Source organism: Lynx rufus, unplaced genomic scaffold (genome assembly GCF_022079265.1).
Source record: "Lynx rufus isolate CCGP_SWC_20201006 ecotype Redwood Valley unplaced genomic scaffold, mLynRuf1.p SCAF_7, whole genome shotgun sequence".
Taxonomy (NCBI): Eukaryota; Metazoa; Chordata; class Mammalia; order Carnivora; family Felidae; genus Lynx; species Lynx rufus.
The window spans coordinates 39,551,129-39,567,816 of NW_025814889.1; the positions used below are offsets into that span (position 1 = coordinate 39,551,129).

The window sequence follows — 16,688 nt, forward strand, 5'->3', positions numbered from 1 at the left end:
TCTATTTCTCTCAATTGAAATGAAATTATCAAAAGCCCTAAGTGTGTGGTGTGTGTGTATGTGTATATGTGTGGTAGGGATGGTCTCTATTCCTTAATTCCTCTACATTACCATGAAGCAGCAACTTGAATAAGTATTCATGCTTTCCAGTCTCAAAATTTGATTTCAGGGAAGGATTCCAGATAACAGCATGAAAAGATCCTGCACTCACCTCTGCCCACAAACACAACAAATCTACAGCTACATATGGAATAAGTCCCTCTGAAAAGGACCCAAAAGCTAGCTGAACAGTGCTTCCACAAGAGAATATAGAAGGACCACATCAAGATGGGTAGGAGAGGCAGTTAGACATGGTCTAGCAAGAAAATGCACAGTGAGCTACACTCAGGAGGAATCTCATAATATGAAGCTTGTCCCTGAGAAGTGAGGGGTTTGTGCCCCATATCAGACACCCAACCCTAATGAACTGTGCTAGAGAGGTAAGCTCTTAACATGTCTGGCCTTAAAAACCAACAGTGTTTACTCCCAGGAGAACCAAATGGCTATAGGGAATGAAAAATCTGCTCTTAAATGGTTTGTATACAAACCCACTCATCCTGGAACACAGCACAAAAGCAACAGTTTGAAAGGCTCCTAGACTATATGCAAAGGAGACTCATTTCTTAATCTTAAAGCATCTGCCACAGAAGCAGAAACCTACTGGGACTCTCAGGATGAAGGCGGGTGCTATTTTTGTGTTTTCCTTCTGCCTTGTTGGTGCCAATACTGGCAGATATCATTTTCACACCACCCACAGGCCTGCTAGCTCCAGTGAGAGCACCCTGTTCCTGCACACTGCAGCCATGGCTCACCATGCCACAGCCAATGGATAGGCACAAACCACAAAAGGGATGCTCGTTGAGCACCTGGATCTCGGGGCCAAGGGGAATTGCATTTCTGGGCCCTATGGGTCTGCAACAGAGGGACAGTCCTTGGCAGGCTACCACCCCATGGCACTGCACAGACAGCAGACTGAAATACATCTTCAGTCTTCATGTGAAAAAGGCCTTGCCACAGTTTGTTGATATCTCCTAAAAAGGAGCTTGAGCACATGTCTAAATACATGAATTTTGCAACTATTGCCCAGGAAGACCTCCAGATCTCCTGGTCTGGAAGTCTTCAGGGATTACAACTGTGGGTATATTTACATACCTTAAAAGTTGCTGCCTGAGGATCTGGCTTACAATTAACCTGAAACTAGGCAATGTCTGAGATCCCTCCCTTTGGAACACTGACAGATGTGGGCACACCCTCAACAACTGGGACCTATTAAGAACAATTCAAGCGAGGTTCCAGTCCACATGGTGGTGAAATAGGGGAACCCGAAGTTCCCTCATCCCTCAAACACAGCACTGTTGAGGCCAGAGGACTTGGAATTCCAAGAGTACAGGCTGCGGAGTGGCAGACATCTCCAAGAGCCCACGGGGACAACTTGGCAGACCATAGGTATGTGATTGCAAACTGGGAGAGATAAAATGGGTGGCATAGGAACAGAGGGGAGGGATCCCCTTCTGTGGAGAGACAAAAGGAAGAGAGAGGCTGTGGAAGTCTAGGATTGTATTTGGACAAGAGAAAACCACGGACCAGGGAATGGACAAAATGGAGAAAGAATCAATTTCTAACTGCAGGGCTTTCTCTGGACTGGGGCCAGCTGCCCTGTTCATGCACCTGGGGAGGAGGGGAGCCAGTCCCAGGCTTGGTAACTAGCTCAGAGGTGCAGTCTGCAGTCAGAGAAAGCAATTCCCTCCCTTGAGTGCTGTGGGAAGAAGGCACAGAGCCATTCCAAGGACAAAAGACCCTGCAGGTGCCCGCCAACCAGAGGCCTTTGTTGGCTGGCTGAGTGGAGTGGCACTACCCTTGAACTGGGGCCTGCAGAGTGGGATCCTTTAAGACACTGGGGTTTGAATCCAAGCCGAGCACCTGGGAGGTACAGGAGACTGCGGACTGGAACAAAACAGCCTGCTAACACACACATGGCACTGTGAGGAGCTAGAGGCCCTTTGTTGGCTGGCTGGCTGGAGTACTACTTCCCTGAAACCAGGGTGTACAGAGCAAGATCCTTTAATACATTGGGGTTTGAACCCAGCCGAGCACCTGGGGGGCACAGGAGACTGTGGAGCAGAACAAACTGGCCTGCTCATGCCTGCATGGCACTGTAAAGATGGTCTGAACAGAGTGGTTTGGGACACCCAGTCTGGGGAGGAGAGAATGGGGTTTTGCCATTTTTCTCCCCATCACCAACAAGGTGGGATTTCAGGGAATGGACAAGGGGCCCACAGTGGAGGTGGGACATGCCTATGCCACACCACACCCATCCATGCCTGGTAACTGTGTAGCCACCAGAGCAAGATTGACACTGACTGAACCAGACGGCCCCTCGTCCAGACTAGGTCAGCCACTGGTCCCAAGAGTTATGTCAATGAACAAATCAAAGCACACCTGGTGGAAGGTCCAAACCACCACTACAAGTAGGGAGATAAAGCAACCAGAGTCACAACAACAGCTAGCATGTAACACACTCCAAAAACACCTCCTGAAGGGCCAGGCCCTGGACATCACATGACCCCTCTTTAATATAGTAGTGCTTGCAGGTACAGGACACATAGCAAGCTACTAAAACACATAAGGGACAGAAAACTAGCCAAAATGATGAAACAGAAGAATTCTGAAAAGAAATTCCAGGAAGAAATGACAGCTAGAGAATTGCTTAAAACAGACATAAACAATACATCTGATCAAGAATTTAGAATAATAGCCATAAGAATAATCACTGGTTTTGAAAAAAACATAGAAGACAGCAGAGAATCTATTGCTGCAGAGTTCAAGTAACTAAAAAAGTCACGATGAATTAAGAAATGTTGTAAATAAGGTGCAAAACAAATAAGGTGAAAAAATAAACTAGATTCAGTGACAGCAAGGATGGAAGAAGCAGAGGGGAGAATATGTGAAGCAGAAGATAAAATTATGGAAAATGATGAAGCTGAGAAAAAGAGATAAGAAAGTACTAGACCATGAGGGGAAAATTAGAGAACTAAGTAGTTCAATGAAACATAGTAATATCTGTATCATAAGAGTGCCAGAAGAGGAAGAAGAGAGAGAAAGGGGCAGAAGGTTTATTGAACAAATTATAGCTGAGAACTTCCCTAATCTGGGGAAGGGAGCAGACATCCAAATCCAGGAGGCACAGAGAACTCCCTTCAGATTTAACAGGAATAGGTCTTCTCCACAGCATATCATAATGCAACTGGAAAAATACAAAGATAAAGAGAGAATTCTGAAAGCAGCTAGGGACAAACGGGCCTTAACCTACAAGGGTAGACACATCAAGGGTAGTAGCAGACCTGTCCACTAAAACTCGGCAGAAGGGAGTGGAAGGAAATATTCAATGTGCTGAATAGGAAAAATACGCAGCCAAGAATCCTTTATCCAGCAAGACTGTCATTCAGAATAGAAGGAGAGATAAAGGATTTCCCAGACAAACAAAAACTAAAGGAGTTTATGACCACTAAACCAGCCCTACAAGAGATCCTAAGGGAGACATTGTAAGTGGAATGCTGCAAAGACTACAAAGGACCAGAGACACCACCACAAGCATGAAACCTACAGATAATACAATGACATTAAATCCGTATCTTTCAATAATAATGCTGAATGTAAATAGACTAAATGCTCTAATCAAAAGACATAGGGTATCAGAATGGATAAAAAAAAAAGATCCATCTATATGCTGTCTACAGGAGACCCATTTTAGACCTAACGACACCTTCAGATTGAAAGTGAGGGGATGGAGAACCATCTATAATGCTACTGGAAGTCAAAAGAAAGCTGGAGTAGCCATATTTGTATCAGACAAACTAGATTCTAAACTAAAGGTTGTAACAAGATATGAAGAAGGGGATTATATCATAATTACAGGGTCTATCCATCAAGAAGAGCTAACAATTATAAATTTTTATGCCCCCAACTTGGAGACTTCCAAATATATAAATCAATTAATCACAAATATAAACAATCTTTTTGATAAGAATCTGGTAACTGCAGGTGGCTTTAATACTCCACTTAGAGCAATGGACAGATCATCTAGGCAGAAAATCAATAAAGAAACAATGGCCCTGAATGATACACTGGACCAGATGGACCTGACAGATATACTCAGAACTTTTCATCCAAAAGCTGCAGAATACACATTCTTCTCAAGTGCACATGGAACATTCTCCAAGATAGATCACATACTGGGTCACAAAACAGCCCTCAAAAAATATAAAAGAACTGAGATCATACTGTGCATATTTTCAGATCACAATGCTATGAAACTTGAGATCAACCACAAGAAAAAATTTGGAAAATCTCCAAATGCATGGAGGTTAAAGAACATCCTACTAAAGAATGAATGGGTCAACCAGGCAATTAGAGAAGAAATTTAAAAATATATGGAAGCAAATTAAAATGAAAACACAACAATCCAAACGCTTTGGGATGCAGCAAAGGAGTCCTAAGAAGAAAATACATTGCAATCCAGGCCTATCACAAGAAACAAGAAAAATCCTAAATATAAAATATAACTTCACACCTAAAGGAACTAGAAGCAGAACAGCAAATAAACTCCAAGACCAGTAGAAGAAGAGAAATAATAAAGATTAGAGCAGAAATAAACAATATAGAATCCAAAAAAAAAAAAAACCCAACCCAACCAGTAGAACAGATCAATGAATCTAAGAGCTGTTTTTTTGAAAAAATAAAGTTGATAAATCCCTAGCCAGACTTCTCAAAAAGAAAACAGAGAGGATCCAAATAGATAAAATCACAAATGAAAAAGGACAGATCACAACCAACACCACAGAAATACAAACAATTATTAAAGAATACGATGAAAAATTACATGCCAACAAACTGGAAAACCTGGAAGAAATGGACAAATTCCTAGACACCCACACACTACCAAAACTCAAACAGGGAGAAATAGAAAATTCGAACAGACCCATAATCATCCAAGGAATTGAATCAGTTATCAAAAATCTCCCAACAAATAAGAGACCTGGGCCAGATGGCTTCCCAGGGGAATTCTACCAGACATTTAAAACAGAGTTAATACTGATCTTCTCAAGCTGTTCCAAAAAATGGAAATGGAAGAAAAGCTTCCAGACTCATTCTATGAAACCAGCATTACCTTGATTCCCAAACTAGACAGAGACTCCACAAAAAAGGAGAGTTACAGGCCAATATTCCTGATGAACACAGATGCAAAAATTCTCAACAAGATACTAGCAAATTGAATTCAAGTGTATTAAAAGAATTATTCACCATGATCAAGTGGGATTCATTCCTGGGTTACAAGGTTGGTTCAATATTTGCAAATCAATCAATGTGTACAGCACATTAATAGAAGAAAGGATAATAACCATATGATCCTGTCAATAGATGCAGAAAAAGCATTTGACAAAATACAGCATCCTTTCTTAATAAAAACCTTCAAGAAAACCGGGATAGAAGGAACATACCTTAACATCATAAAAGACATATAAGAAAAGTCCACAGCTAATATCATCCTCAATGGGGAAAAACTGAGAGCTTTCCCTCTGAGATCAGGAACATGGCAGGGATGTCCACTCTCACCACTGTTGTTTAACATAGTCTTGGAAGTCCTAGCTTCAGCAATCGGATGACAAAATAAAGGCCATCCAAATTGGCAAAGAAGTCAAACTTTCACTTTTTGCAGATGACATGATACTCTACATGGAAAACCCAAAAGACTCCACCAAAAAGCCACTAGAACTGATACATGAACTCAGCAAAGTTGCAGGATACAAAAATCAATGCACAGAAATCGGTTGCATTTCTATACGTCAATAATGAAGCAACAGAAAACCAAGAAATTGATCCCATTTACAATGCACTAAGAACCATAAAATAACAAGGAATAAACCTAACCAAAGATGTAAAATATCTGTATGCTGAAAACTATAGATAACTTATGAAAGAAATTGAAGAAGACACAAAGAAATGGAAAAACATTCCATGTTAATGGATTGGAAGAACAAATATTATTAAAATGTCAAGGGGCGCCTGGGTGGCTCAGTCGGTTAAGCGGCCGACTTCAGCTCAGGTCATGATCTCGTGGTCCGTGAGTTCAAGCCCCGCGTCGGGTTCTGTGCTGACAGCTCAGAGCCTGGAGCCTGTTTCAGATTCTGTGTCTCCCTCTCTCTGATCCTCCCCTGTTCATGCTCTGTCTGTCTCTGTCTCAAAAATAAATAAACGTTAAAAAAAATTAAAAATAAAATAAAATGTCAATACTACCCAAAGCAATCTACACATTCAATGCAATCCCAATCAAAACTGCACTGGTATTATTCTCAAAGCTAGAAAAAACAATCCTAAAATTAGTATGGAGGGCACCTTTTGGGATGAGCACTGGGTGTTGTATGGAAACCAATTTGTCAATAAACTTCAAAAAAAAAAAAAAAAAAAAAAAAAAAAAAAAAAAAAAAAAAAAAAAAAAAATTAGTATGGAACCACAAAAGACCCCAAATAGCCAAAGCAATGTTGAAAAAGAAAAACCAAAGCAGAGGCATCACAATGCTGGACTTTAGCCTCTACTACAAAGCTGTAATCATCAAGGCAGTATGGTATTGGCACAAAAACAGACATATATAATAGAGAAACCAGAACTGGACACACGAATATATGGACAACTAACCTTTGACAAAGCAGGAGAGAGTATCCATTGGAAAACAGTCTCTTTAGCAAACGGTGCTGAGAGAACTGGACAAGCAACATGCAGAAGAATGAAACTGGACCACTTTCTTACACCACACACAAAAATAAATTCAAAATGAATGAAATACCCAAATGTGAGACAGTAAACCATCAAACCCTAGAGGAGAAAACAGGCAACAATCTCTTTGATCTCAGCCACAGCAATTTCTTGCTCGACATGTCTCTGAAGGCAAGGCAAATCAAAGCAAAAATGAACTATTGGGACCTCTTCAAAATAAAAAGCTTCTGCACAGGGAAGGAAACAACAAAACTAAAAGGCAACTGATGGAATAGGAGAAGATATTTGCAAATGACATATCAGATAAAGGGTTAGTGTCCAAAATCTACAAAGAACTTACCAAACTCAACACCCGAAAAACAAATAACCTGATGAGGAAATGGGCAGGATGGAATGTCACTTTTCCAAATAAGACATTCAGATGGCTAACAGACAAATGAAAAGATGCTCAACATCACTCATCATCAGGGAAATACAAATCAAAACCACACTGAGATACCACCTCACAATGGTCAGAGTGGCTAAAATGAACAACTCAGGAAACAACAGATGTTACTGAGGATGTAGAGAAACAGGAACTCTCTTGCACTGTGGGAATGCAAACTGGTGCAGTCACTCTGGGAAACAGTGTGGAGGTTCCTAAAGAAATTAAAAATAGAACTACCCTATGATCCAGCAATAGTACTACTAGGAATTTATCCAAAGAATAAAGGAGTGCTGATTCATAGGGGCACATGTACTCCAATGTTTATAGCAGTGATTTCAACAATAGCCAAATTATGGAAAGAGCCCAACTGATGAATGGATAAAGAAGATGTGGTTTATATATACAATGGAATACTACTTGGCAATGAGAAAGAATAAAATCCTCCCATTTGCAACAACGTGGATGGAACTGGAGGGTATTATGCTAAGTGAAATAAGTCAGTCAGAGAAGGACAGATATCATATGTTTTCACTCATCTGTTGAACTTGAGAAACTTAACAGAAGAATATGGGGGAACGGAAGGGGAAAAAATAGTTGCAAACAGAGAGGGAAGTAAATCTATAAGAGACTCTTAAATACAAAGAACAAACTGAGGATTGATGGGAGGGGCAGGGGAGAGGAGAAAATGGGTGATGGGCATTGAGGAGGGCACTTGTTGGAATGAGCACTGGGTGTTGTATATAAGTGATGAATCACAGGAATGTACCCCCAAAACCAAGAGCACACTGTATATACTGTATGTTAGCTAACTTGACAATAAATTATATTTAAAAAAAGAACAAATCAAGCTAATCAGAAAATCACTAAGATCTGAGAAACAGCCAAAAGCTAGGGTACAGCTGAATAATAAGTTTCATCTCCTATATAAGGCCACTCCTTCAAGGCTAGGAAAGATAGCTGTTTCACCTAATACATAGAAACAAACAAAGAGTTAAACAAGATGAGAAGACAGAGTAATATATTCCAAACAAAAGAATAAGACAAAACTTCAAAAAAGAGACCTTAATGAAATGGAGATAAGTAATTTACCTGATAAAGAGTTCAAAGTAGTGGTCAGAAAGATGCTCACCAAACTCAGGAGAAGAATAGATAAACATGGTGAGAATGAACAATGAGATGGAAGGTGAGGTGCAAAAATGTAGAATTTTAAAAATGTGCTCAAACTTAAGATGCTATCAACTTAAATAGACTGTTGTAAATATAGGATGTTATATGTAAACCTTATGGTAACCATAAAGCAATAATCTAGATACACATAAGACAATGAAAAAGAAATCTAAATGTAACGCTAAAAAAAATCACCAAACCACAAGAGAAGAAAGCAAGAGAAGAACGGAACAGAGAGGAACAACAAAAACAGAAAATAATCATGAAATTGGATTTAAAAAACCCACAAGACCCATTTGTTTGTTGCCTGCAAGAGATTTACCTCAGATCTAAGGACACACACACCGGGCTCAAATAAAATCAGAAATGAAAGAGGAGAAGTTTACAACTGATACTACAGAAATACCAAGGGTTATAAGAGTGTACTATGAAAAATTACATGCAAGAAAATTGGACAACCTAGAAGAAATGTATAAATTCCTAGAAACATATACTCTTTCAAGGCTGGATCATGAAGAAAATCTGAATAGACCGATTTCTAGCAAGGAGATTGAGTCAGTAATCTGATTCAACAAACAAAAGTCCAGGACCAGATGGCTTCACTGGTGAATTCTACGACATTCAAAGAAGATTTAATACCTGTCTTTCTCAAACTATGCCAAAAAAATTGAAGAGGAGAGAACACTTCCAAACTCATTGTACAGGCCAGGCATTACCTTGATACCAAAACCATATAAGGACACCAGAAAAACAAATCAGAGGCCAACATCCCTAAATGAACATAGATACAACATCCTCTACAAAATATTAGCAAACCAAACTCAACATTACAATAGAAGAATCATACACCATGCTCAAGTGGCATTTATTCCAAGGATGCAAGGATGGCTCAACATTTACCAATGAATCAATATGATATACCACATTAACAAAATAAAAGATTAAAATTATATGATCATCTCAATAAATGCAGAAAGAAGCATGTGACAGAATTTAATACCCACTTATGATAAAAAGCACTCAACAAAGTGGGTATAGAAGGAACCTACGTCAATACAATGAAGGCTTTATATGACAAAGCCACAGCTAATATCATACAATGGTGAACAGTTGAAAGCTTTTCCTCTGAGATCAGGAACAAGACAAGAATGCTCTAGCCACTTTTATTCAACATATTATTGGAAGTCCTAGTCACAGAAATTAAGCAAGAAAAGGAAATGAAGGGCATCCAAATCAGAAAGGAAGAAGCAAAATTCTCTCTAATTACAGATGACATGAATATATATATATCCCTAAAGACACCACCAAAAACCTGTCAGAACTAATTTATGAAATTAAGTAAAGTTGCAGGAAAAAAAATCAATATACAGATACCTGTTTTGTTTCTATACAATAATAACAAATTACTAAAAAGAGAAATTAAAACAATCCTATTTACAATTGCATCAAAAGGATAAAATACCTAGAAATAAATTTAACCACAAAAGTGAAAGTACTGTGAAATGAAAATTGTAAGACACTGATAAAACAAATTGAAGATGACACAAATAAATGTAAAGGTATCCTGTGCTCATGGATTGGAAGAACTAACATTGTTAAAATGTCCATACTACAATCTACAGATTCAATGCAATATGTATCAAAATCCAGTGGCATTTTTCACAGAACTAAAACAAATAATTCTAAAATTTGTGAGGAACCACAAAAGGCCCCACATAGCCAAAGCAGTCTTGAGAAGGAAAAAACAAACCTGAATGTACCATGCTCGCTGATTTTAAACTGTGCTACAAAGCTATACTAATCAAAAAAGTATGGTTTTGCAAACTAAAAACAGACACATAAGTCAATGGAACAGAATAGAGAGCCCAGAAATAAGCCCACACATATATAGTCAATTAATTTACAAAAAGGAGCCTAGAATATGCAACAAGGAAAGAACAGTTTATTCAATAAATGGTGCTCAGCAAACTGGACAGCTACATGCACAAGTATGAAACTAGGCCACTACCTTACATCATATAAAAAATTAACTCAAAATGGATTAAATACTTGAATATAAGACCTGAAACCATAAAATTCCTAGAAGAAGACACAGGTGGTAAGCTCCATGACATTGGTCTTAGTGATTTTTTTGAGTCTGACTCCAAAGGCAAGGGAAATGAAAGCAAAAACAAATAGGACTACATCAAACTAAACAGCTTCTGCAGAACAATAGAACCATCAACAAAATGAAAAGGCAGCCTATTGAATGGGAGAAAATATTTACACATTACACATCTGATAAGGGGTTAATATTCAAAATATATGACTCCTACAACTTAACAACAAAACGCAAGCAACCTGATTAAAAAATAAGTCAGAGAAAGACAAATATTACATGATTTCATTTAGATATGGAATCTAAAAAACAAAACAAATTAATAAACAGACAAAAACAGACTCTTAAATACAGAGAACAAACTAGGGGTTGCCAGAGGGAAGGAGTGTGGAGGGTGGCAAAACTGGTGAAAGAGATGAAAAGGTATAAGGTTTTAGTTACACAAGAAATAAGTCATGGAGATGAAAAGTCCAGCATGGGGAATGAAGTCAATAACATTGTAATAACCTTGTATGGTGAAAGATGGTGACTACACTTATTGTGGTGAGCACTGAGTAACGTGTAGAATTATAAAATTACTACTTTGTACATCTGAAACTAATACAACATTGTATGCCAACCATATTTCAATAAATTTTAAGAATAATGCAACAAAAAAGGGGCAGAAGATCTGAATAGATATTTTTTGAAAGAAGACAGATGTTCAATATCTAATTGAAGTAATTATCAGGGAAAAGCAAATCAAAACCGCAATAAAATATCACTTCATACCTGTTAGAATGTCTATTATAAAAAAGACAAGAAATAACAAGAATTGGAGAAGATGTGGAGAAAAGGAAATCCTCACATACTGTTGGTGGAAATGTAAATTGGTATAGGCACTGTGGCAAGTGGTATGGAAATTCTTCAAAAAATGAAAAATAGAACTACCCTATAATCCAGCAATTCCACATCTGAGTATTTATCTGAAGAATACAAAAACACAAATTTGAAAAGCTATATATGTTCATTGCAGCATTTTTTACAGTAGTCAAGATATGGAAACAACCCAAGTGTCCTTCAATGGGTAAATGGATAAAGAAGGTATGGGGTGTGTGTGTGTGTGTGTGTGTGTGTGTGTGTGTGTGTGTGTGATGTAACAGTACTCAGCCATAAAAAAGGAGGAAATCTTGCCAGTTGTGACAACTTGAGGGTGGAACTTGAGGGTGTAATGCTAAGTGGAATAAGTCAGAGAAAGACAAATACTATATGATTTCCAGATTTATATCTTGAATCTAAAAAACAAAACAAAAACAAACTCATAGAGATAGAAAACAGACTGGTAGTTATCAGAGGGAAACTGGGTTAGGAGTGAGTGAAATGGGTGAAAGAGTTGAATCATGTGGTGATGGATGGTAACTAGACTTATGGTGAAAATCACTTTATAGTATATCCAGATATTGAATTATAATGTTGTATACCTGAAACAGATATGCAGGTATACTTGTTTTATTATACTTTGCTTTATTGTGTTTTGCAGATATTGTGTTTTTAACAAAGTGAAATTTGTGACAACCCTGCATTAAGCAAATCTATTGGTGCCATTTTTCCAACAGAATTTGTTCACTCTGCCTCTGTGTTATATTTTGGTGATTTCGCAATATTTCAAACTTTTTCATTATTATTATATTTGTTGTAGTGATCTTGACGAGTGATTATACTTGCTAAGAGCTCAAAAATGGTTAACATTTTTAGCAATAAAGCATTTTTTAAAGTATGTACTTTTTAAAGAAATAATGCTAGCGCACACTTAATAGACTACACTATAATGCAAACATAACTTTTATATGCACTGGGAAACCAAAAAAATTTGACTTTATTGCAGTGGTGTGGAACAGAACCCACAATGTCTTTGAGGTCTGCCTGTAGTGTTTGTTATATACCAGTTCTACCACACACACACACACACACACACACACACACACACACACACATTTCTTCAGTAAGCAGTTCCAAGGCCTATACGTGGAGAAGCAAGGAGTTCGAAGGCACAAGGCACTCTTACCTTTACCAGTAATAACAGTGAAAACTTGGGTTTCCCATCTGCCTTATTCTTTACTCTTACTTCTCAATTGAACTTAGAGTATGGGGAAGAGGGATGTTATTTATTGAATCCCTTCAAATCCCCAATACTTCCTAGACAATCAGCTGAGAGAATAATCACAGGTTTGAAAGGGTATGAGCCTGGATTCTTTACCCCACTCCCAACTCCCTGAACACATCCCCGGGATGCCTCCAAGCAGCTCCTTCTCATACTTTGGAAAATATGCTGTCTTATCCAAACTTCAGCCTGAGGCCCAGACCTTTATCTGACTCTTGCTAAACCTCTTAGAGGTTTTTTATCTGTGCATTCCCAACAATACATGCAGAAAAAGTATATATATATATACACACACACACACACACACACACACACACACATACAGACATATCACATACATGATATGTGATGAATATAAAACTTATCCCACTTATATATGTGATTATATAAGATCTATCCCTCTTTTCCCCATTTGATATGTTTCCTATTGGGCAAAATCTAATTTTACTTTATCCGTTATTTCTTCCAAGAGGCATCTTCAAATTCTTGCTGTCCCCATTCTACCCTTCTTGTGGCTATCTTCCCATTCAGAAAGAAAACAGAACTTAAAACCCTAGTTAACCCTTAATAGATCTCTCCAAATTCCTCTGACTCTACTTCCTTACCTTCTCCTGGATTCCTTCATCATCACCAGCAAAGTACAAAATAGGGACATTGAGTTCAGAGGCGGCTACCCACTGAAGTACGGCTTGGAGTTGCTTGTTCTGAACTGTGTCAGTTAGGTTATGATTGCTGACAATCACTTTGGGTGCTGCATACCCTTCAGGGGGCTGTCCTGATATACCTCTCAATTCATTATGGATAGCTTGATAGGCATTCTGCAGGACAGCCTCTGCTGTCCCTGTGCCCTTGACTGGTAAACACTCATATAAATTATCTGGGAAGGCTGAAGTTGGCCTGCTTGCATCCCCAGACTTATCATCTCCCAGCTCTGCCAAGGGAGAGTCACAGGACTTGGCAATAATGAGACATAACTTCATCACTGAATCCATCAGATATTCTACCATCTGCCCATTCATGTGGCCATCTAGTTGGTTAACAACCATCTTGGTCAGCCCAGCAAAGGTACCACCAGCCTCATCACCTTCACTTAATTTGATGGAAGAAGGGGTTACAGGTCTTTCACACTGGTAGTTATATTCTTCCTTAACTGGCTGTTCTGGTACCTTGGGTTCAGAGCTACGGTCACTCTTGAAAATGGTCTCACCAAGTAAATTCCGGATAAAGTTAAAGAAAACACTCTTTAGATCCTTCTTTTCTGCTTCATCTTGGTCACCTCCCATATGAGGAGACTTAAGGCTGGACTCATCAGGAACCTCAGGGGACTTGTTGGCAGGCAGGTTGGTGCTGCCAGCAGCTTCAAGGAAGCTCTGTGCATCCATGCTTCCTCCCTGTGCCAGGTGGTACTGAATCAGAAGTAAGGCTGATACGATCAGGTCCTTGGCCAAGGAGTCTGAATCACACATAAAATTCTCAGGTTTCTCTTGGCATTGCATAGGGGGGCTGAGGTTGCAAGTATCCAGAGGATATCCCAGGGGAATGTCTGGTACAGGCTTATACTGTTTGTTGGGAGCTGCAAATGTTGCCTGTTGGAAACCCGGAGATTTTCCTTCTTTTTGCTGATTTTTATGCCAAAAGCTCAATCCCTCTTTGATAATGTGTTCACCCAGAGTTTCGGCACAAGTCTTCTTTTCTGGTTTGGATGCGGGCGAGTACATTTTTTCCCTCAATTTACCTTCAGATTTCATTGATGCAAAGTTCACATTTTGTTTTTTAGGGTCACCCATTCCTTTCATGGAGACAAGGGAGTAACTCTCAGACTTGTCTTTGGTTTTCCTGATAATTTCTGGAGGTTTCTTTGCAAACATCACGGTGTATAGCTTACCCAGCATGGCATCCATGATATCTGTGGCCTTCTGGCTTCCGTGAGAGAATAAACTTCTTTTCACAGCTGAGACAAAATCTGAATCAGTCATGAGGGTCCCTGTGACACTGTGGAGGTTCTTCATGAAGGAGTCAATGAGATCTGAGACGACCTCTTTTGCATGCTTGAGCAGTATCTTCTTTAGCAGGATGGTGGCAATAGTTGTGTCCTTCACTTGGATCTTCAGTGTCTTCATGATGGAAACCATCATATCAGATACCACACTGTTAGCATAGGTCATTATCCCTTGACTAACAGAAGCTGTAAAGTCATCAGGCCTTTCTTGCCCTCTGAACATCTTCCTCTCCCCAGATAACCTTCCACCCTCTTTGGCATCACCTGCGTTACGAGATTCAAACACCTCCTTATAGAAGAAAGACTTCTTAGAAGCAGGCTTGTCATCTGGACCCTTGCTTTCTTTGGTGCTCTCCTTCATCTTCAGAGTGGTCTTATATTTCAAATGTGGGGGACTCCGTAATAATCCTGAGGCTCTGTCACCAGAGCCAGGAGTCTTATCTGAGGTAGCATTCTTGGAACATGCAGAGACTGTCTTGTTCACCAGATCTGATGCCACCTTACTCAAGCTTTTGTTGGGTATGGGCTCATCTCCTATGTACAATGACTGGTGGACACATTTGTTTTCAGAGCCATCTATCCTCTCATTGATCTCCTTGCGGGCCATGGCTATGACTAGATTTGTGAGGCGATTAGCATAGAAGGAAACTTCATCTACTGAACTCCCATTACCAAGTGGGACACTGGGGCCCTGGACAGGGTTTTCTCTGTGCATCATCTCAAAATGCAATCTTCCTGGACTGCCCTTGGTGGTGGTATTGTAATAGTCCACAGAAAAACCACTGCGGGGGTCTCCTCCTGGGTTGCTCATTTCCCCGCCAAGTGAGGATTCTCCAGGCTTGAACCTAACATCTTGGAACCCTGCTGTACTTTTTTCCAGGTCTCTGCGGAGCCAGCTGAGCACTCTGATAGGATCAGTTGAGGCTTCCTTAAAAATAGACAAGGATTCATCCGACTATAACAGAGTAAAGATATGGGACATTCAGAACAACCTCAAAGATTAGTTACAAAAATCGTCACCTCTCTCAAGCCTTAACTGCTGCATCATCACAATAAAAGTAACCAACATTTATGGAGTACTTAGTATGTATCAGGCACTGTTATAAGTATTTTAATACTATTATCTCATTTAACATTATTTTGCAGTGAACTTAAATGTTAGCTCTCTTATTATCTGCATTTTACAGAGGAGGGAATTGAAGAACTGAGAGATTCAGTTAGTTACTTATCTGAGGTTATACAGCTAATCACTGATGGAGCAGGAATTCTAACCTAGGCAGTCTGACTCTTGAGTCCCTACTGTCAGCCACTACATGATATTGCTTTTAGCAACATACATCCTTAAGATCTGAAAAGTCAACAGCTACACAACAGAGTTAGCATTGGAACTGAATCCAGTTTTTATTATATTTATATTACTTGCTATTTCCTATGGTTTATCTGTTTTTATTTAGGTCTCTTACCACAACTATAGTCTTCAGAAAATTAGAGAATTCAAGGACAATTGTACATAATTGATCACTCTGCCAGGTACACAAGCACAATTTTGATATGTTAAATGGCTTCCAGTGAACTATTTGATATCACTTAAGTGAACAATCTAATTTATAATAGAGGAATTAATATCTGTGGATAATTTATCGGTTTTGAATGAATACATTCTTTTTTTTTTTTAAATTTTTTTTTCAACGTTTATTTATTTTTGAGACAGAGAGAGACAGAGCATGAACGGGGGAGGGGCAGAGAGAGAGGGAGACACAGAATCGGAAACAGGCTCCAGGCTCTGAGCCATCAGCCCAGAGCCCGACGCGGGGCTCGAACTCACGGACCGCGAGATCGTGACCTGGCTGAAGTCGGACGCTTAACCGACTGCGCCACCCAGGCGCCCCCAAATTCTTTAATGCACACTAGCTGTGATAAGCACATGTACATATAGTATATGTTTACATATTGTAATCTATAATTTTCACTTGGACACAGGCTAAAATAATATGTGAAAATGTCCTATTTACTATCAAATGTAAAGGAGCAGTGTAATAGAGTAAT

The 16,688-nt window shown here is 39.2% G+C and overlaps 1 protein-coding gene across 1 annotated transcript in view; it reads right to left on the reverse strand.

Moving 5' to 3' along the window:
* AKAP3 (A-kinase anchoring protein 3) overlaps positions 1–16,688 on the reverse strand; it is a 50,221-nt gene that overhangs the window by 9,568 nt on the left and 23,965 nt on the right. The window contains exon 5 of the mRNA XM_047067286.1: positions 13,249–15,597. Within this exon, the coding sequence (XP_046923242.1) occupies positions 13,249–15,597 (2,349 nt within the window). The remainder of the gene's footprint in view (positions 1–13,248; positions 15,598–16,688) is intronic.